Raw genomic sequence first — 21,821 nt, forward strand, 5'->3', positions numbered from 1 at the left:
CTTGCAATTAGCTCAACATTATATGTAGGCTAGGTTCAGAGTTTGTGTTCAAGGATTAACCAGTCAGCTGTAGTTATATGGCACCAAAATTTCATGAGTTGCTCTCAGAAGATTTCTGTCCCAAATTTTGTAAATTTCACAAGATAAAAATCTTGTAAGATTATTCTTTGTGTAATATTTCTGACACATTAGTTTGTACCTTAATTGGAGTTGGAAAATATACCCCTTACAACTTCTGATGCAATTTAGAAATAAAATTTTATGGGTCATTTGGATAAGAACACTCTTCTCCACCCCCCTTTTCCAATGAAATTTGGGGCAAGGGACCCAGGTGATATTTTCGATACAGAAGAATAAAGAAATTCAAATATCCTATTATATCCTACAACAACCATAACATGTAAGCTCATACACATAGTATTTCGTATTTTTCTAGAGCAGCGATTCTTGATGTTTTTCAATGTAGACCAAACTTCGTAGACTGTGAGCATTTCCTCTCCCATTCTTGATAGCACAGACCACCTCTCCTTCCATTCACAATCATATAATACTTGTGCAGCAATTATAGAAGCTGCTTAAATGGGAAAGTAACATTAGGAAAGTTTTTCATGCATTTTCAACTGGTAAAGAACATTAAAAGAAGCAAAAAAACAAAAGATTCAGCACCACGTAAGCAGCCTGCTCTCTGCAGACCACAAGCAAGTGTTCCATGCCCCAAAATGTAAACAGAGCTGCTATACATAGAACTTTCATGTCTTGCTGACTATAGTTGCTGTTTGGAGTCTTATTACCTGATTTTACGGTCTTTTCACTTGAGCAAGAAACACTAAGAGAATCTTTATTTATTTTTTCACTTTTCTCTTCAGAGCATCGACGAGGAAGTGTAACTGTTTGTCCCATCTTCCGAATAGGAACTTGCCCTTTTTTATTATCAGAATCTCTGCATTCTGACAAATTCCTCACATCACCTGATTCCTGAAACAAATACTTTAACATATTAGTATGGTAACAAATGTGAAGATGAACTAAACTGCTACAAATCTTCCCCAAAGTATATTTTAAAAATAAAAATGTTGTATAATAAAAATCTCAAACTGATATGATATAAAGACATGCTCCTTAAAAAGCTATTGAAAAAGATGTCACAATTTACCACGAAGCAGTGTTTAACCGTTACTTCAAAAATTGGGTTCTTTGGTCTTGTGTTGTATTACCAAGGTAGCATTCCAGAGAACATGCAGTAAGTTCCTTGTTGAAAGCAGCTGTATTTTCTCAGTTAACAGTTTAAAATTTTTTAAAGTATATCATATGTAGAGATAGATTACACCTGTCAGCGAAGCAATTCATATGCAATAAACCTGGCAAATGTGCACAGCAAACAAGATCTAGTTAGAAAGGAAATAAATATTACTCAAAAGGAAAATCAAAAGTATTCTCTAAATCTCAATTTAAAGACTCCCACTGACTTCAATTCAGTTAGTATGAGTGCAGGGGGATGTTAAAAGGCCTAATTCCCATTTAAGATCCCAGAGAAGGGCTCAAAAGGGTTTATTATTATTATTTTGTTGAATAAAGTTTATTGTTTTTTAAATCCACCAAGTGAACTGTAAATGATAAGATGAAGATGGACATAAAGAACATACAAAACTTTCTCAATAGTTACATTATAAAAAGAAAAAGTGAATAAAAACCAAATATACTTGGAAGAAGTATTTTAAAAACATTTTAATTCAGACTAGTTAAAAACTTGTATTTATAATCTTCTGTTGAAAGAACTAAGGATTCTAATCTTTAAAACTGACCAAACCAAATCAGTTGCTATTTGTAGTGTTGCAGCCATTTTGGTCCCAGAATATGAGAGACAAGATGGATGAGGAAATATAGAAGATATCACCTCACTCCCCTTGTCAAACCCAATCAGTGTAATTTGTGGAATATATAATGTATATTTTCAGAATGGGCATCACAAAAGGATTCATGAAACATGCATTAGAAGTTGAGACAGTTTTATTTCCCCTTAGTTAATCTTACATGCTGGTTTTGGTTATCTTCTTCAGCTGAATTCTAAATAATATAATTTATATACAGATTACAATGAATATAAATTAGGGTTGGGTTTTTTAACTAAACGTTAACTATCGCATTCATAATTTTAATCATATACTAAAAATAAAGAATCTGAATAACTCATTAAACTAAGCCATTTCATTGCTTTAAACATTAGGTACTGATTGGTCAAAATGAGATCCAGAAAATAAATAATTTGAAACGGGGAGGGGGCAAGGATTACAATTAGTTGTTTAAATCTTTTTTCCCCTTCTGCTATTAAATTCATGATATAAACCACAATGCTGAAAAAAGCTTAAATTGCTTAAACAAACAAAACTAAAAAGTGTTGCTTTCATTTGATGTCTCAGTCACACTGACATGATCCTCCTAAGTAGTATGGGACTAGCTCTGGGGTGATCAGTTAAACAATGTCACCTGGTATTAGACAAATTCCTGATAAGGAATCTGACCTAATTTAACAAACTGGACAGGGAATGAGAAGGTAATAGTATCTTTGGGTAAAACAAACAAATAAACAAAAAAAACACATATCCGTTTTAATTGAGTATTATATCGAAGGGCAGTGAAATCCATGAGCTCTAGATAGCTATGTAAGAATGACTGCATTGAGAGGTGACTAAACCTAATTACCTCCAGAAAAAAGTTAATTGGAAAGTTGGTTTACAAGACATTTCCATGAACATCAGACACAAAAAACAAAAAGTAATAAGGAAAGATCATGAAGTATTCTGATCAAGTGTTTAAAGCCCTGTTGCACAAGTACTTAAATGTACTGAGATAGATGGAGTTGGCAATTGAACAGAAGGGAAATTTAAATAAGATCTTTATTATTATGAACTGAAAAAGTTTTTAGAAATACCATCCTTCACCACCAAACCTTGGACATGTATTCACTGGGAGAGCTCTGAACCTCTTTGGGAGTGAGAACATCTCCAGGAATTTTCCCTCCTGCAGAACTATACTGCCTCTTCATCTCTGTTAAGGAGCCAGCTTGCTCTAGGGAAGCAAGCTGGCTCTTCCTCATCTCCAGAAGCTGCCATGCAAGATAATGGTTATTACAGGATAATGGTTAAGATGGGGGAGGGTTTGCAAAATCATATTTTTCAATGCGTGCGCACACACACAAAAAACAAGGTAACGGCAGTTTAGCAATAGTACTCACTTCAAAATAGCCAAACCAGTTTAAAGGAACTAATTGGAACAGTATGCCTATAGCAAAATATTAGATGACAAGTTTTAGCCTAGACTGAAGTTTTATGAAGAGTTATAAACCTGGGGGGAATTATTTTAATTGAAAGGAATAAGTACTATAATATTTCAAATAGTAAAGAATATTTTTAAAGGAACTTTAACATCTTAAATAAGCCTTACCCGTCTAAAAATTTTGACTTTGTGCTTCATTGTCTCATCTGTCTGCTTAGCTCTCTCATTTGTTACACTGGGATTACCAGTATGAGTTTGCTTTGACATCCCAGGTTTTTCACATTCCATTGTTCTATCTTCTCTATATGCTTCAAGTTTCAGTTGAGTGTCCAGTATATTTTGATCACAAGATTCTGTTTTTTTGTCTTCTTCAGCACAACATTTCACACACACATATTCTTTATCTTCTTCTCCCATTCGTTGTGCTTGAGAAAGACTCAACCCAACACAGTCACCATGAAACCAATCATCACACCTACCACAGCCTACCATAAACCTGAAAATAAAACAAAACAGTATCAATCAATGCACACAGGGAGGTAGAATTTCATATCAACTATAGCCTACTTGTTAAATAATTTATCAAAACAGAGCAATTTGTTCTTACCTGTTAAATTTTCTTTAAGCTTTACATCCATTACTCCAGCCTTATGACATGGTTAGATCTTCCCATGTGAAACTGAGAAAATGTGGCATAATAGTCCAGGAGATCACAACTTCAACATGAATTCCCACCCATAACCCCACACAGACAAAGAAATCCTCTTTATGAATACAGTTTAGAGAAAAAGTCATAGGAAAATAAAAGAAGGCTCAAGACTGATGAACATAAGACTTAAAAAGATAATATGCTCAGACAAGAAAAAGTTAACTCTCTGCACTGGCATCAAGGAATCCAACCTGTCAATAGGCAACGTCCCAAATATTGAACTAGCATAGGCTGCCAAAGCATAAGGAAAATGTTCAAAAATTTTGACAATGAACAAAACTCAGCTAAATCCACTGCTTAAACCTCAAGCCATTAAAAAGCTGATAGAATAAACCAACAGACAGTATATGACAGATTTCAGCAAATTGTTACATTTTGTTTTATTCCTCTGTAGTTTTGTGGGACACAGGCTCATTTTCAAACCATGGCTGGTTTGGCCATCATTTTCATGGACATGCTATGTTTTTCTACTACATTGCAAAACTTTGTACTTTTATTCACCCAAGTCAGTGGACATTTGAGAAAACTTTTCAACCCCTGAAATGTAGACCTCTAAAAATGTACGTCATCTCATTTGGTCTTCTCATAGATCTGCTTTTGTATTTTGTATGCAGAGATAACTTTAGTTAAAGTTAATAACATCCATTTTCTAATGTCTACAAAGACCCTGGGTATCTAACAAGGTTATGATTTTGCAAGTATTTTGGTATATTGTGAAGTCCTCCATTCTCTGCTCATCTGGTGCAATGGTCTAGTCAAATTACTTTTGAAGAATGCAGAAAACAATCTCTCCCTAAGTTAGAGACTTAATACATGAATGTATCTGTCTTGAAATACTATTCCTGTTAGCAGTTTCTTTTCTTTTTTTTTTTTTTTTAAATAACCCCTCACCTTAAAATTGAGACAGGCTAACTCTAAGGACCATTATTCAACTGATGTGAAATTTCAGCGTTCTCATGTCTGAACCCATCTTTCCCTTCTGAGCTTTTTTCTATTTCATTTTTAAGAGTCTAGAAAACAAAAATGAAGTTAAATTTTGAATGAATTAAATCTACACTGGTCACAAGAATATCCTTATAAGTATAGATAGCATTAAAGAACCTGAGCACCTTGATCAGGGAATTTGTACTAATTAAATAGAAGACAACATTAATTTTAAAGTAATACAGTGCAAAGCTGACAATCAGCTCAAATAGTTTTATGGCAAGTGCTTTAGAAGCAAGATAAATATAATGATTTACAAACCCTAATCTGCTCTAACCAGAAAGTCCCAAGAGTTCTAACAACTCCCTTTTGTCAAAAGACCCCAAGGAACCAGAAAGAAAGAAGAAAGAAATATGGAGATATACCTATCTCATAGAACTGGCAGGGACCCTGAAAGGTCATTGAGTGCAGCCACCTGCCTTCACTAGCAGGACCAAGTACTGATTTTGCCCCAGATCCCCAAGTGGCCCCCTCAACCAGATTCCTATTCACCTACCTGCCTTCCTCTCACAGTTGCGATGCTGAAGCTATCTGATGACTCACCTACTTTGCAAGAATATATTTCTATCATAAATTATGTTGAGAGGTTTGGAAATTCTTTGATTCTCATTCACTAGGAAACTGAAGGTAAACATTCCAGATGGCTCTGAGACACTGGCAGTTGGTCTAAGAAACTACAGGAACCTCAAAAGACCAAAAAACCTGAAAGCCTATGTGTCTAATACTAGAAACTTGAGACCCTAGAGTAGGAAGTTAGTCAATATGGTTGTCTTGGTTCTGATCACTCTTATAACCAGTATAAATCAGCAGTAAAGTCAATGGAGGTGTGAAATTGGTTTAAGAGGAGAATTAGGTCCAGAAGTTTTAGGGGAAAAAATCACTTCCAACTAGCTGATTTCTCTGAGATTCCAACTTTACTTGACATAATGACTGTTTTCCTGTTGCAAACAATCCAGTTATCTGGATCAGAAAAGCAATCTTTTCACTATTGTTTGTGTATACTTAGTTCATGAGCACTTATTTTGCCTAAAACATGCTGGCAAGCACTCATAGATGTGTTCAGTTCCAATCATAAAGCTACAAGTTCCTGAAAGCTTTCTATGAGTATGATATTAGTATTTTCAGATCTACATTCTGGCAAAATGAAGAATTCAGGAGAAAGTTGGTTACATTTGGAGGTAATCACTTTTCACAGCCTCATTACAACCACAACCAAAATATTCATGAACATACTCCAAGTCAGAGAGAGATTGAAGGGAAGTTAAACTCCTGAAAATTATTGTTCTTTACTGTCAATCCTAGAGCACACACCTGATGGGAGTATACATAATATGAATTTCTGTTTTACAATTCAATGATCCACAGGAATATGTTCCACTTAGACAACAGACATCTGCCTCATCGTAAGAAAATATTGGTCAAGATCTGGGACACCAAAAATGGATACAAAAACAACCCCCGAAACATATAAGAAAACAATGTAATGTTTCAACTGTAGTTGAAAAAAAGACTTTTAAAAGCAAACAGTCAATTTTTTAAATTTTCCTCATGTTTAAATAAAGATGTTTATATCCATTTTTGGTGTACCAAAGCACTATTAATTCATTTTGGTTAAAATTTGAAGGAAACAAGGAATGTAATGTCCAGGAGCAGTGACTGGCCCTTAAAGTAGAATTAAATTTAGATACAGTTTAACTCTCATCTTCTAATTTGATATGGAAATGCAAGCATGTTAAATGCAAGACCAGACAACGTCAGATTTTTTTTAAAGGAACAAGGAAACTATAGGCTTTATCTTTGAGAATTTTTCTGCAACTAATGGCCATTAAGTTTTTTGAGATACTAAGAAAACATTTTAATTACTTTCTAGATGAAGAAAATAGATTAAGATGATCAAGCATGGAGAAAGGATCTCCATAGACTGATATTTGAATAGTATTTGGACTGATATGTGGTCAGCACTGTTCCTTTCCCAGGAGGAATACCAACGTCCCAAACATAAGAAGGTACTGAGCACCCTCAACTCTGGAGTTAAGGCACTCAGGACCTGGTCCTCTGAGGTTCTAACAGGCTACCTATTTTTAAAAGTAGAGTGGTGGACAGGTCTAAGAGCTAGGTGATTAAGTATGATGTCTTATTTTTCAGAGCCTTGAATACTGGCAGCTTTGTTAACCTGCAAGAGTTTATTCTGTAAAATGAGGACTGTAACTTTGATTTGGCCTGTCTGAAATCTACACTAGAAAAATCTAGACCATTCTTTAACAATAATGAAAATAAGGCAAGTTTGACGTTTCAAGTGAATTTCTCTAACTATATCTAAACTGCTATCGGGGTAGCCGTGTTAGTCTGTATCCACAAAAACGAGGAGTCCGGTGGCACCTTAAAGACTAACATTTATTCAGGCATAAGCTTTCGTGGGCAAAAAACCCACTTCTTCAGATGCATCGTGCACCTGAAGAAGTGGGTTTTTTAACCACGAAAGCTTATGCCCAAATAAATCTGTTAGTCTTTAAGGTGCCACCGGACTCCTCGTTGTTCTTATATCTAATTAGGATAATTTCAAGCCATGAAGTACATCTAATGGCCTAGGTGGTTTTCAAAGGAGAAACTGACTGTTGCTCAAAGCCCCAGATATTTGTGGTTTATTGGAGAAACATATGCTGTCAATGGTATATTTTCTATTGGTTAAAGATCAATGCAGACAAAATAAGACACTCTCTCTCTTCAGACAGGGCCTATAGCATTCTGAAATCAGGATGAATGTTGCATACTTCTGTTATGACATCACTCTGAACTGTCTGGAGTGAAGTGAACTATCAAAAGAAATGACTGTCTGGTGACAGAGGTATCCTTAATTAGCTTTTTTGGGAACTTGATGAGAAGACCCAACTTTTAGTGCATTTAAGATTGCACAAAAAAAGCATCCTAATACTAATTAAGGCTATAAGGTTGTGCCCAAAATAGGAAATCTGGTACCTCATAACTCTCCACTCTTAGTAGCAATTACGGAGGCTGTAACTCAGGAATTTACATTTACACTCTTTTGTCTAATCCTACTCAGAGAAGATGGAATTGTAATAAATATATTTGTGTTCTACCTACACTATAACTTCCACTCTTTCTACCAGTGAATCTGCACCACTGGTAAACTGCAGGTCCTTATTTTCCTAGTGTAGACAAGTCTTAAATTTTCTACTCATTTTAAATTATTTTTTCAATGTATTTATTTGCAAATCAAGAAAAAAATTCACTAGAAATTTCAACTCTGGCACATAGATGATCTAGCTATTTCCCACACAGTTACAAGGGTTGAAAGAAAGGGAATAAAGGTTCCTATTTGAGCACTAGAATGGGAATAATTTGATTTTCCATGGGACCTTTTCTAATCTTTATCCACATTCTGGGTGTTTTTCTGCACCAACAAAATTAGTTTAGGTAATAGGAGTTATGGTTGGATAATGGAGAAGCTAGATAATGCGCAAAGATTAATAAAGGAGTCAAGAAGGGCTGAGGCCTGGCTTGAAGGATCAAGGATTTCTTCTTGCACAGCTGTCACACACTTGTGATTGAAGATGTTCTGATATCCTGGACTATTAACACCAAAAATTCTGACTGTAGACTGCTTCATAGTTTGAAGTGTGAGGAGCTTTACCCATGTTGTAAGGCTGGATTGGAAGATGTAAAGCTGAAAGAGAAAGAAATATGTTTTGAAATATTAATTCACACCAACATATTGAGTAAATCATAGAAGAATCAGAAGATTAGGGTTGGAAGAGACCTCAGGTCATCTAGCCCAACCCTCTGCTCAAAGCAGGACCAACACCAACTAAATCATCCCACCTCAGATGGTCAGGACTGCTTTCTTGTATTTTAATTTAAAAGTTCAGTAATATACAAGAATCACCACAAAATAGTTGATGGTACACCTCTATCCCGATATAACACGAATTCGGATATAACGCGGTAAAGCAGTGCTCCGGGGGCGGGGGGGGAAGAGCTGCGCACTCCGGCGGATCAAAGCAAGTTTGATATAACACAGTTTCACCTATAACACGGTAAGATTTTTTGGCTCCCGAGGACAGCGTTATATCAGGGTAAAGGTGTATATAGAAATAGTAATGTCCCCAGAAGGCACCTCCTTTAATTCAATAGAACTTTTGAGTGGAAAAAAAAAAGTTCTCTCTTATTCCCCTTAGAGAGGGATGCCTGCCTGTCTCCATATACCAAGATGAAGAGATACAGTCAGCTGAAGTATCTAATATTAAAAAGGAATTGGATTATACAAAGAAAAGATTGAGAGTAATGAAAACCTTCTATTATTTCCTTTAGGATTAGCACATCTTTTCAAATCTCTTGGCATACACATTCATTTAGAGGACGATTCATTTCAAAGATAGAAAAAATACAGCCTGGACATTTTTAACACTAGTTATAACAAATGGAATGTGTTCAAGCCAAAGCAGATTGCTGAATGGCTGACAATTATTGAGGAATAAGAGCTTAAAAATACATCAGCCAGAAGTCAGTTTATTCATAAATCATTTGCTTTAGAAACGGTACTCATTAATAAAACCACACACACACAAAACAGAAAGGGTTCTATAAATCAGTCAAAATGAAGATCAATAATGGTCAGTGTTCAGCATCATTTGATAGAGTTAATAAATGTAAATAAGTACATCATCAATGGAAGTCATTTGCTTAGCATTTTGTATTTGCAGTATATAGCAACAGGAGATCACGGACAACAGATCACTACTGCCATCTTGTAACAGTGTTTCATTCCAGCATTCTCTCTATTAATGGGAGCAAGGCCCCAATCTCAAAAATTTACACAAGTCAAGGTGCTACTCAGGTGTGTAAAATTAAGCACATGCATGTTTGCAGAATTGGGGACTTACTTGGAAAGAAAAAAAGGAAAATAAAAACAGCAGTAAAGTGTAATTAATCTAAAAAAATTTTAAAATCACTCCAAATTTTAATAACCATTATTTTCCATGTGTACATAATGCAAGAAATATTTTAACAGTCCTATTTTAAAAATAGTCTCAGTATAAAGATTCATTCACCTTCTGGAAATTTATTTTATGAAACAATTTGTCTACCACTGGCTCAGTTGTGTTATACCTGTATCACATTGCACAGCTCAGCAGGAGACACAGGATGGAAAGCAATTTTTATATTATCTTTTCCTGAATTAATAGAGATCTAGCTAGGTGAAGAATTAACTAATGGTGAATGACTGCACTCTTAGTCAACCATCACCTTGATACACACACACATTCAGAGATCTTCACAGGAGCTTTAGAGGAGTCTGCATGTTCCACCCTAACAAGCAACTATAGCCAATGGAAAGACTACTGACTTCAGTGGGCTCTGATTCAGACTAACTGTGAAAGATAGTTCATTTTCGAGGAGACCCCCAGTAAATAAATTAGTACATGTTCTCTTGTCATCAAAGCATCTATGTGCCTGCATTGGTTTGTTTATTGCAAGTCTAGCTATGGAGTTTTTGATTTTGTAGCAGCAGGAACAACCTGACTTTTAAAAATGTATCATCCGATCTTCTGGATGGCACTCATAGCAAGGCAACAGAGCAATGTCAATTTATTATTTTTTTACACCAAGTTTCAATAGAACAACATTTAAGTAGTTTGACTTTTTTTTTTTTAAAGAAAGAAAAATCAGAAGAAAATCTTCCTTCTGAATGTCTAATGTTACAAGGAGCTTTTCAGCAAGGAAGAAAGGGCGGGTCAAGAGCAAAAATCAAAAAAGCATAGTGAGAGAGACAGGACCATCAACAAAATGATGAACTTAACTAAACAAAGTGAAGTCAAATGCAAAAAGTAATGAAACTGAAAACAAAAACATTCTCCAATTTTTCAGTAATTTTAGACACCAATTCTGCAAGAGAACTACGATGGCAAGATCAGGGCCTTAGGTGTTACATGTAACTAAAAAAGCAAAAAAAATATTGCAGACAAATTTGATTTTCAAATTGATGTTCCTTTATTTTGTAGGCCTACCGATACCAACTTTAATAGTGTCCCTTTAATTTTATTTCCTACTGATGTAAACTAGCACAAATAATGTATGTGCCCATACAAAAAACTATAGTGTCAGAATCTTCAGTGTGTACAGTATAGAACTCTGCCACCTGGTGATTATGCATTACAATGCTGTTTTTAAATTATACTATCATATTAAACAAATTTTCCAGTCACAGCTATACGAAAGTAATATTTGTATACTTGTGGTCAATTAACAAATATAAATCATATCATCTGTGTCATGCTTGTTTTAAGTTCTGGTCATCACACTCATTCATTTACCTATGTAGGCACCAATTCTGAAAACTTATACCTATGCTTAACTTTAAAAAGCGTTTGCAGGGTCTTCATCTCTTTCCTTGCCTACAGGGACATAGAATTTAATTTCTGATCCACTGACATAATGATCTCTCAGAGAAAAGCCCTTATGGTGCTGCATTATGTGTATAAATATTCTATTTCAGGGATGGCCAAACTTACCGACCCTCCAATCTTCAGAAGTTCGAGAGAAGGAGTGCACCTAATGGGGCTCAAGACTTCAGCCCTGGCAGGTATGCCCCATGGGGCTGAAGCCCTGAGAGAGAGAAACACACACACGCTGCCAGAGGCAACACGTGGGGGGAGGCACATGGGGTCCCATGCTCCCCCCCCCAATTTTTGCAAGGGTTTGCTGGCCCCACTTGGTCACATGATGTTGCCGGGCTCAGCAAGCTTGGAGCTGTGGCCATGGGGAGAGGCAGCAGCAAACAGCTGGGAGCTACAGGGAGAGCTGCTGCCTCTCCCCATGGAGCTAAAGCAGTTGCCCCTTCCTGGAATTCCCAGCCATTTGCTGCTGCCTCTTCACAGGAAGCTAACACCTGGGAGCTGCAGGGAGAGAACACAGAGTAAGGCATGACTCAAGATGCTGGGGGTGAGAAAGGGGGCTGATCCTTTAAATTGTGCCACCTCCCCACTCTCAGCAGGCACCAGTTGTCTCTCACAGAAACCCCTATCCCCAACACCCTGACATAGGGCAGAAGCCCTGAGCTCATCCCTCCTCCCCCCCAAGTCTGGTAGGCAGAGAATGGGGGGGATGAGAGGGGCTCTGCAAGCCACACTAACTGTAAAAGAGCAGCATTAAGCTCACAAGCCGCAGTTTGGCCACCCCATTCTCTTTCTTTACTATGTATGTTTTATATGTCTCATATCCCCTAACCTCAAAGTATCAATATAGTTTAAATATTATTTCCACACAGTAATGGATGCAATTGTTTTAGGTGAAAACTGTATAATTTCACAAGGAAAAATTTAAGCCTAAATATTTTTCCAACTTCACAAGTAAACTAGACAGAAAACTAGTTTTCTGTAATGTTTTCAAAAAAAAAAAAAATCTATTAGCGGAATATTATGAGACCACTTATATAGACTATTTACACATAAGTAGTCAGAGATAAGGTTACAGGTTTCAGAGTGGTAGCCATAGTAGTCTGTATCAGCAAAAAGAACGAGGAGTACTTGTGGCACCTTAGAGACTAACAAATTTATTTGAGCATAAGCTTTCGTGGGCTAAAACCCACTTCATCGGATGTTTGCTACACCTTAATGTCTGCATTTTCAAATTGCCTTCCTGTGCAACCTTAAGATTTGTACTTATTTCAAAATCCAACTAAAGCCTTGATCCTGCAATTTGTTACACACAGGTAGACTGTTGCACATAACCCCAATTACTTCCATTGGGCTCTGCATGGGTACAGCAATCTGCCCAAAAACAAACTACAAGATCAGATACCAAGTGCATTAATAGAGATTTTAAAAAGTAAATAAATATATAACATTCAATCCAAAGGAATTGAAAGTCGTTTGAAAAAAGTTAAAGAATTGAAAGATATATTATTTTTAAAATCTAGCAAGGATGTTGCAATTTCATTACAACGATAACAGTTCCTCCAATGGAGGTTTTCCTTATGTAAAAACAACATACATTAGGTAATTTAATTTATTAACTAGGCATTTGGTGAGCCCTGGTCCATTAAGGAAAAATTCAAGGGGGCCAGAAGAGAGGAAAGTTTGCAATGTTTCCCTTGTGAAGCTTCCCACAGATTTGTAATATATGGTTAGGATTTGCCAGCCTGTAAAAAAGGCAGGGAGTTCAAGCCCCAAAGCCTGTAGATCTTAGGCACTGATGTAAAAGCCAGGGACACTGGAAACAATATAATAGAAGAGAATGCTGTTCTTATGTTTTCTACAAGCACAGGGATGAATATAGGATTCCTTCTGTGTGCAGATTCCAGGATTTATCTGGCTCTACCTAAAGAAAAACAAAACTTTTTGTTCTTATATAAGTTGCAAGACATACGAGCTACCTTCAGAAAAAAGTAAACTTGGAACTACTCCCTTTATTATTCTTCCTATTCTGCTAGTGCCATGAAAGTATATTCACTTGGTCAAAATCCAGAAACCTAGTCCATTTCAACAACAGCATTTACAGAAAGTGGAAGGAAGAATTCCTCACATATAAATGCTGCAATCATACATAAAGATATGTTATTGGCTGAGGTGGGAGGGAGAAGGAACACCTCAGCATTAATATAGGATTAAAGTTTCAAAATCAAACAAGTTAGGAAATCCAAAAAGTTATGGTTTCTCATTAAAACTAACTCCGACACATGGTATACCCCATATACATATTATGATATGTATTATTAAAAAAATCAAACCTCACAGTTTACACTGAGCAAGGAAAACAAATAGGAAATATGTGGTGGAAATGGGCAACTACATGGCAGTACACCATAACCAGCACTTCTGTTCCTGAAGAACTTAATCTTTTATTTATAAAAAAATTTCTAGCTGTTACACTGCAAAGATATCACTTTGAATAGAAACAATAGTACTAATGCCAAAAGCTGCCCCCCTCCACACTTCATAGATAAATAGATCCAAAGCATGCTGCTACTACCTTGGTTCCACTGAGGGTGGTGAGGTAAGAGGAAGAGACACCATGTACAGAAACTATGCAGAGAGGTTATAAAAAAATAAAATCAACAGGCACAATCCCCAGCAGAAGATACATTTGGGCTCCAATTGCTATTACTGATCGCGCTACAGTTTTCATGTCTATAAAGCCTATCCACACTGAGGGAAAGGACTCCTGCTCTATATTCCAATCAACCTCTTTTAGGTCCCCTGTGCAAAGTACATATATTTTACCTTTGCACTTGGTAGCAGAATGACAGCATCTGTTCCTAAAAGGTGAACTGTCCAATAATCTCAATATAGTACTGACCCTGAAGATGAACAATGTTAACTAATTTATTACTGTTACAGTAGAACCTCAGAGTTACAAACTGACCAGTCAACCACATGGCATTTGAAATCGGGAGTATGCAATCAGGCAGCAGCAGAGACAAAAAAAGCAAATACAGTACAGTACTGTGTTAAATGAAAACTACTAAAAAATAAAGGGAAAGTTTAAAAAAAGATTTGACAAGGTAAGAAAACTGTTTGTGCTTGTTTCTTTTAAGTTGGTTAAAAGCAGCATTTTTCTTCTGCATAGTAAATTTTCAAAGCTGTATTAAGCCAATGTTCAGTTATAAACTTTTGAAAGAACCATAACGTTTTGTTCAAAGTTACGAACATTTCGGAGTTCCAAACAGCCTCCATTCCTGAGATATCCGTAACTGAGGATCTACTGTATTTTAACAGACATATCCATCTTAGCATATGATTGTGAGAGACCTTATTACAATACCTCAAAATGTGATCCTTGTACATGCAAGAGAATCCCAAATTAACACTGAAGGAGAAACCTCAACATTTGGTATTTTTTGACTTAACTGATTAATTTTTGCAACCTTGGTTTTGCATTTTGGTAAGGGGGGGCAATTTGCGTTTGCATAGTATGTTAAAATGAAAATTTTTTCCAACCTTAATTCAAGTTGTATTTCATTAACATGAAACCAAACTTGCTAGTCATAAATTAGAAAGCTCTTGGCACACATTTTCCTAATTTGGGACTCCACTTCAGTTCCATTTCTTGTTTTTCATACCATCTACAACATAGCATTGACAAGCAACATCTACCAATGTTTAGAGAATTGTAAAAAGCAACACCGTGAACTTAAAATCTAGGTAGTTTTTAAAAATTGAGTTAAGTTCCCAACTCGAAGTGTTTTTTCATTTCTCCCTTTTCCTATGCAATGAGTCACACAAAAAAAGAGGGAAAACTGGCTAAACTAGCTGCTTATACAGGGGAAATGGAGAAACTGAACAAACAAATGTCGTTAAATGCAAAGTAAACAATTTTTTGGAGCTCTCTCAGTTTTAGTACTTGTGTGTTGTACTTTTAACAATATTCAGTAAAAACATTTCAGATAGGTACAGTTTTTAAGCTTCTGTCCCTTTTAAAAGCAGGTTTAATTACTGCTGCAGTAACAAGCACAAATAATGTAACAACACACTGTCCCTGCTTAGGAACATATTATAGAGAAGTTTTGCTTCCTCTTCTATTCTAAGCTCAACCTAGTTTTTGAGATGAACACTTTAAGGATGTATGTTCAAATTAAACATATAAGTCCAAAATGAAGTAAAAAGTAATTCAAAAAACAAAAACAGAAATGCTCCACGGTTTTGTTTTTCTGTTTGTAAAAACAACTGAAAAAGTGTGTGTGTGTGTGTGTGTGTGTGTGTGTGTGTGTGTGTGTAAAAACCACCAAGCCTGGGCAACAATGGAAGCTTCCTCAATCACCAATCTGTTCTGTATATACCATCTTTGGGAATGAGAGTGTGGTTCAATTCAAAGCCTATTTGATCCTGGACCTTTCTGCTAATATTGTTGAATGTTTCAATTTGTGCCAACTGTAGTAACAGTTCAATGATACAGGAACCTGTCCAAAAGAAATGGACTGACACCACAAAACTCATGACACTTAACAGCTATCAGATGGTGGCAACTCCTGTGTCCTGCCAACCTGCATGGTGATTGAACCAGAGAATATATTATTTGTACAATATAACACCTAGAGGCCTCCAAATAAAAATGGCTCCCCATTGCACTACACAATGTACCAACACACAGTATACAAACATACTGTCTAAATTAAATGTTTCCTATCCCATTACAATTCCCCACGACATCCTGTTCCTAGTTAAGTTTTAAACATTTGTAACTTTGATTTTAAACTGAAAGCTCTGAGTCAAAGTAGAAATGGACCAATTCATTCCACCTTAACCGCCAGCCCCCACATGCCTATTAGTGATCAGATTCTCTAGCCACAACTGAACTTCACAGCTTAATTTTAAAACAAAGTGTTTTGAAGGTCTCTTACTAACTAGACATTCAGAATAGGAAGAAAAAAATTAAACATCCACAAAAAAGACAAGAAACACAGACACGTTTCAATTCAGTATCAATTGAAGGGACACTGTCAAAATAATTTAGGCCAAAAATTTACATTTTGCATTAAAAATGTTTTACAGAACATTTCAATTTATGTATTTAAAGCAATTTGATTAAGTTTAAACATTCCACTGAATTTTTTGCAATCCAAACACTTGCACCATGCGCTAGTGAATAAGAATCCGATAATAAAGCAAAAGTGAAACTAAATAAAATCTATATTCATTGTCCAATCTGAGTGAAATAATGGTAAACACAAAAAGCATAAATGGCAAAAAGGAGTCCAGTTTATCCCAACAAAAATGTTAAGTCTACAATATAAACAGTAAAAAGATGTTTAAAAATATATGTTAAAGCGTGACAGTGTCCCTCCAATCAAGTATTCCACAATAATCTTAAAATCCTTAGAGTATTATTTAGTTTTCTATTATTTTATTCTTATAAATTCATCTTCTTCACATGAATTACTAATTTGCAGATTACTCTAGCTGCACTGTAAATATTAAAATACACATTTACTTCATGAATGTTCTGACAAGTAATCATGAAATACTGGAACATGAAGGACATTTCTTGGATGCAAATGCTGAATTTATATATAGTATGGTCCTTCAAATGCCTAAATATGATATAAACTTTAATCAACGAAATTATATATTCCTTGTTTCAGTCAGAAAAATGGAGTTCTACAGTATTCGTAGAATAATAGGAATTTCTATAAAGTGAACAGGTAAGGACTGATTCGACACTTATCTGATTGGTAGTGAAAGCACTTCATGCTCCATCTAGTTCAAAAGGTAGATAGGCAAAACTACTTTTAAAGTCAGAAATAAGAACAATTCTTCATAAATATATATCGTGGCAATAATGTAAAAAGTGAGACAAAAGGACTCATGTTATTGAACTAATACTTCTGTCTCATTAGAACATAATGCCTTGTTTCACTCCATCCACAACATGCTGAAAATGAACATTTTATTCAGTGAAAGGAGGACACCGTTAGCATCAGATGTGATCCATTTTTTTAAGTGAGCTAAATACAATTTCAAATACCACACCTGCATGCAAGTCCCATAAAAAAAACTGTGGCTTTGTCATTTTTTAAAACGTTTTCTTCTCTCACTGTTGTATGAAAGACTCACAGAAACAATGATATTGACTAATCCACAAAGTAAACTAAAAGGAGAAAAAATATTCTCCCTAATCTTTTAGGCATAGTAAACAGAGTTAGTTATAACAATAAAACACTTTCAAACTATTGTTTGACTTTTAAGTTGATCATGACCCTTTTAGCTTGGAGTGTAACATTCACTTTTACCAGTTTTCAGGCAAAATAACTATTACAAATCACTCTGAAACACTTAAACCTTACTTTGATGTTTTCCAAGACGTGATAGTTTAGCAGAATTACATATCCCGCTAAAGCAGAGCATTCATATAATAAAAAAAGATAGACTTCTAGTAATATTTCCTTTTGACCAAGCCTTTACTGTGCTATTTAGCTTGTTTTAAAAGTTGGAGCAAAAGGGTGCGGCGGTACACAGGTAGGCAATTCATAGTATGACTGATACAGATTTCCATTAGAAAGGTTGTGCCTGTTTTTTTGTTTGATGTGACAAAGATGAACTAAGACACGAACAGCAGCAGAAACCTGAATGTAAAAAAAAAAAACACTTATCTTTTGAAACCAACAAAAACACTGTATATCCCAAACCACACACCTGTTGCCATGCGGCTTTCTGCAAAAACCGCACTGCTTGGTGGGAACCCATACATATTTGCTTTCGCTTGGAGAGGTATGTTCTGAGCCTTCACGTTTTACAGTAGAAATGTTATCTGGAATGAACAAGGGAGGTTCATCAAGTGAAAGGCTTTTACTGCTTCTTCTCTGGCGAGGTTGAAGATTCTTCTCAATCTTTTTCAATTTCAGTTTTTCTTTTTCATCCTCCTTCAAATGTTCTAAACCTGTGGGATTTGTCTCTCTTTCTTCTTTTACATAACTATTTGTTTTAAGTGCAATTGCAAGTTGATGTTTCTGTGTTTGTTTCTGATTTTGATGTAGCAAATGACCTGACAGTGGATGCACTGACGCTGAGGCAGGATGGTGGATTTCTTTTGAACAACCCTGGTGATTAAGAGACTTGTCACTCACATTCTGAACTGATGTCTTTTGCACAGGTGTTTGGACGCGTGATACTTTTTTCACCAAGGTATGGGTCTGCTTCTTCACTGTGACCCCCATATCAAAGCTCTGTGCTTTCACATCTTTATCAGTTTGTTTTTTCCTAACTTTAACTGTTTTGTGAAAATGCTGCCACCTCTCTTGCTCATCTGCACTCCTTTTCAGACTTATTGAAGATGCACTGTGAAAACTTGAAACACTAACACCAACTCTTGGTTTTGAATGGCTTATTTGTTGTTTAGTTGTGAGTAATTTTCGTCCTGCACCTGCAGTCACATTTTGTTTCATCTGTACCATGGATTTAATGTGTTTGGACTTCACAGTTTTGGGACTTTTTGTTGAAATTCTATTATCATCCTGAAGCTTTGTTGCCTCATATCCTTCCATTTTAATATAGCTGTCCTGCTGCTGTACATTTTGGCTTGGATAATCATGAACAATACTGCCTTCTAAAATATTACTTCCTGCTTCAGCAGAAATAGTACTTTTCAAGGCTGTTTTATCAAATTCTGTACTGTCCAAGTGTTTGCTAGATGGATTAATATTTTTATCGGCCTCTTTAGGGTCATCTAAAGGCTCAGTTTTACAGTCTTTTAATGACATAACATTTTTACCAGAAGCTTCCACAGTAGTCAGTGGATCTAACCTACATTTTGTCTTCTCCTCTACAGATCTGGATAGAACTGAAGGGATCTCATGGATGTCACTTGAATTCATGCAAACTGTTGTAACAGATGAAATAGTAGTCATTTCACTTATCTTGCTTTGGTCATTTTCTTTAGGTGTCTCCTCTGTTTCCTTGATTTTGTATTCAGTCTTTTCTTCTGAAGAGGTATCAGAACCTATTTCACCAACCATAGTTTCATCCACTTTATTTTTAAATATATCGATATTTTTTACTTTATTAGCTTCATTATTTGCAGAGGTTACAAAATCCAGCCTTGTTTTTGTAACAGGCTCTGTTTTGCTTTCTGCTTCTTCAGTAGAAGAACAAGTGTCTGTTGAAAGAGAACCACCTCTTAATTCATGGAACGTTTCATCCAATTTTCCTTGCTTGAAAGTTTCAGATTTTACTTCATCCATCTTTTCATGACAAGCAGACTGTTTTGAACTACTTGGAGAAGGTGATGACGCTTCTTCTGTTTCCTCTGTCTGACCAGATAGTCTACTACTACGCCTAACCTCTTTAAGATGTTCTAGTTTCATTGGTATACTAACTTCTTCCTGTTTAGTTTGACCCTTGTCTTGCTGTTTCGGTCCTCCCTTTTGGGCACATCCAGATTTTACAGCTGCTTTCTTGATATTAGCAAGAGGTGCAACGTTTGAACGCTTTGCTATAGTACTTTGCCGCAAACTTCGTACTGGTTCTATTAAAGAAAAAAAGAGAATCTCTTAGGTATATTTCACTCTTTTCCTGGCAAACACAAGATTAGACTACAGTGAAAATAATTTATGACTCAACAAAATTTAACTTACAAAATGTTTAATTTACAAGATTAACTGACAAAATGTTAGATCATTGTTTCTTGATTTCAAGAAACATTATTAAAATTTAAAACTAATACAAAAGATTTTTATTTCAATTTGACATTGTCACTGTTTAGACAAATGTAAATGGCCATGCAAGTTCTGGACAGCAAGCGAGAAACCAGAATTTCTTACATCTAAAAGGTCATACTATCACTGAAATAGGAAGAGTATTTAATTGTCCTTCTAAACTTCTATATGAAGAAAGTATCATACAAATAAAGTTTCTTGTCACTAAAACAAAAACACAGTAGTTAAATTACATATAATTTTGGGATTCTTAACGTAATCTGACATCCATTAAAGTTCATATTTGATGTGAACTCTTATACTTTAAAAGTTAATCATTTGTAAAGCATGTTGAAATCTTTGGATGAATGACTTTTATACAAGATCAAACTATTAATAAGATAACAACCTTACTTAAAATCCACAAAAGGAAACAGCAAAAACATTGAAAATAAGGACCTACAGAACGTATTGAATTTCAAATCAAATTTTTACATTTAAAGAAAATTGTGAAAATTATTTTGTATATATTATAAATCAGGCATTTCCAAATCTCATACGTAGTTTTAAAATGCAGTTCAATCTATACTGCTTCAACTCTGATGTATTTTCTTTTCTCCATCACCCTCCCACACGTAATACTTACATGAAATAATGTACTTCCAAAAATTCTAAGTTTTAATAGAATACTGCGCTATACAGAGACACAGCCCGATATTGGTCAGATTGCCTAAAAACTCCAATTTTGAAGTCAATGGTTTACTTCAATGCTGTTTGAATATATAAAATGGCTCCACTAATTAGTATCTTATCTCTTTACCGGGGTCATAGTTCACATCTTTCTGACCTCTTTACATGAGTCAGGTTAATGGCACCATCACCTCCTTCACTAAAATTATACCCCAAAACTGAGTTATTTGGAACCTTTAGCAATAGGTCCATTTTTCCAAAATCATTAAATGTTTACAACATTAATGCTGTTAAATAGTTCTGATGAAAAATAATTTCAAAATATTTATATTATCCTTCACATAACCAAGTGATTAACAACATTGACTTAAAGTTTAAAATAGAGAAAAAAAGTTGTAAAACCCCCAAATGTCCCCAGACATGCAAATCTTTGCATTATTTGAATGATCACCTTGTGCCATTAAACGTGGTGATTTTCTTGGTGACTTGTTGACTGAAGTGTCATCCAATTGGTCCCTTAAATTCCTGTTAGGTAAAATTACGTCATCTTCATCAATGGTATCGTTACCACTTTCTTTAACTCCTTCTTCATCCATAGTATCATCAAGACCAATAACTGAAAAAAATAAAAACAAAAAAGAGCCTAAAACTTAAAAGTATCTAGTTATAAGAGGCTGGGAAGGGTGGGGGGGCCAGAAAAGGGGGAAGGCCAGATTAAAAAAAAAATAAAAATAAGCGGGGGCATTTGAGACAAACAAAATGAAAAATGAGGACGTGAGATAGAAAATTCTCATATGAGGCAGTTTCAGTGTAGAAAAAGCTATCACCCAAAGCTTATCATTTCTGAGGCGGTCCTTGTCAAAGAGTCATGCCACTTGCAGTGGACTCACTTTTATTTTATTTTATTAAAAAACAACAACAGGGGAAGGTACCCAAGCCTTATAGGATTCAGCTGTCCCTTGCTGTCCATTCCCACCTAAGTGAAGAAAAGGAGAACAGTAGAAAGAGCTGATCCAAAAA

The 21,821-nt window shown here is 35.5% G+C and overlaps 1 protein-coding gene across 6 annotated transcripts in view; it reads right to left on the reverse strand.

Annotated features, from left to right (window-relative positions):
* PHF3 (PHD finger protein 3) overlaps positions 1–21,821 on the reverse strand; it is a 71,180-nt gene that overhangs the window by 29,714 nt on the left and 19,645 nt on the right. For 3 of the 6 annotated variants that reach the window (XM_054023531.1, XM_054023533.1, XM_054023530.1), the window contains 4 exons: positions 21,253–21,417; positions 18,115–19,942; positions 3,442–3,769; positions 792–975 (listed from right to left, as the gene is read on the reverse strand). In XM_054023531.1, coding sequence (XP_053879506.1) covers positions 792–975; positions 3,442–3,769; positions 18,115–19,942; positions 21,253–21,397 — 2,485 coding nt within the window. In that variant the 5' untranslated portion in view covers positions 21,398–21,417. Of the gene's footprint in view, positions 1–791; positions 976–3,441; positions 3,770–3,880; positions 7,315–18,114; positions 19,943–21,252; positions 21,418–21,821 lie in introns of those variants that run through there. The other 3 variants (XM_054023534.1, XM_054023536.1, XM_054023535.1) reach the window with 2 other exon arrangements.

This window comes from Malaclemys terrapin, chromosome 3 (genome assembly GCF_027887155.1).
Source record: "Malaclemys terrapin pileata isolate rMalTer1 chromosome 3, rMalTer1.hap1, whole genome shotgun sequence".
Classification (NCBI taxonomy): domain Eukaryota; kingdom Metazoa; phylum Chordata; order Testudines; family Emydidae; genus Malaclemys; species Malaclemys terrapin.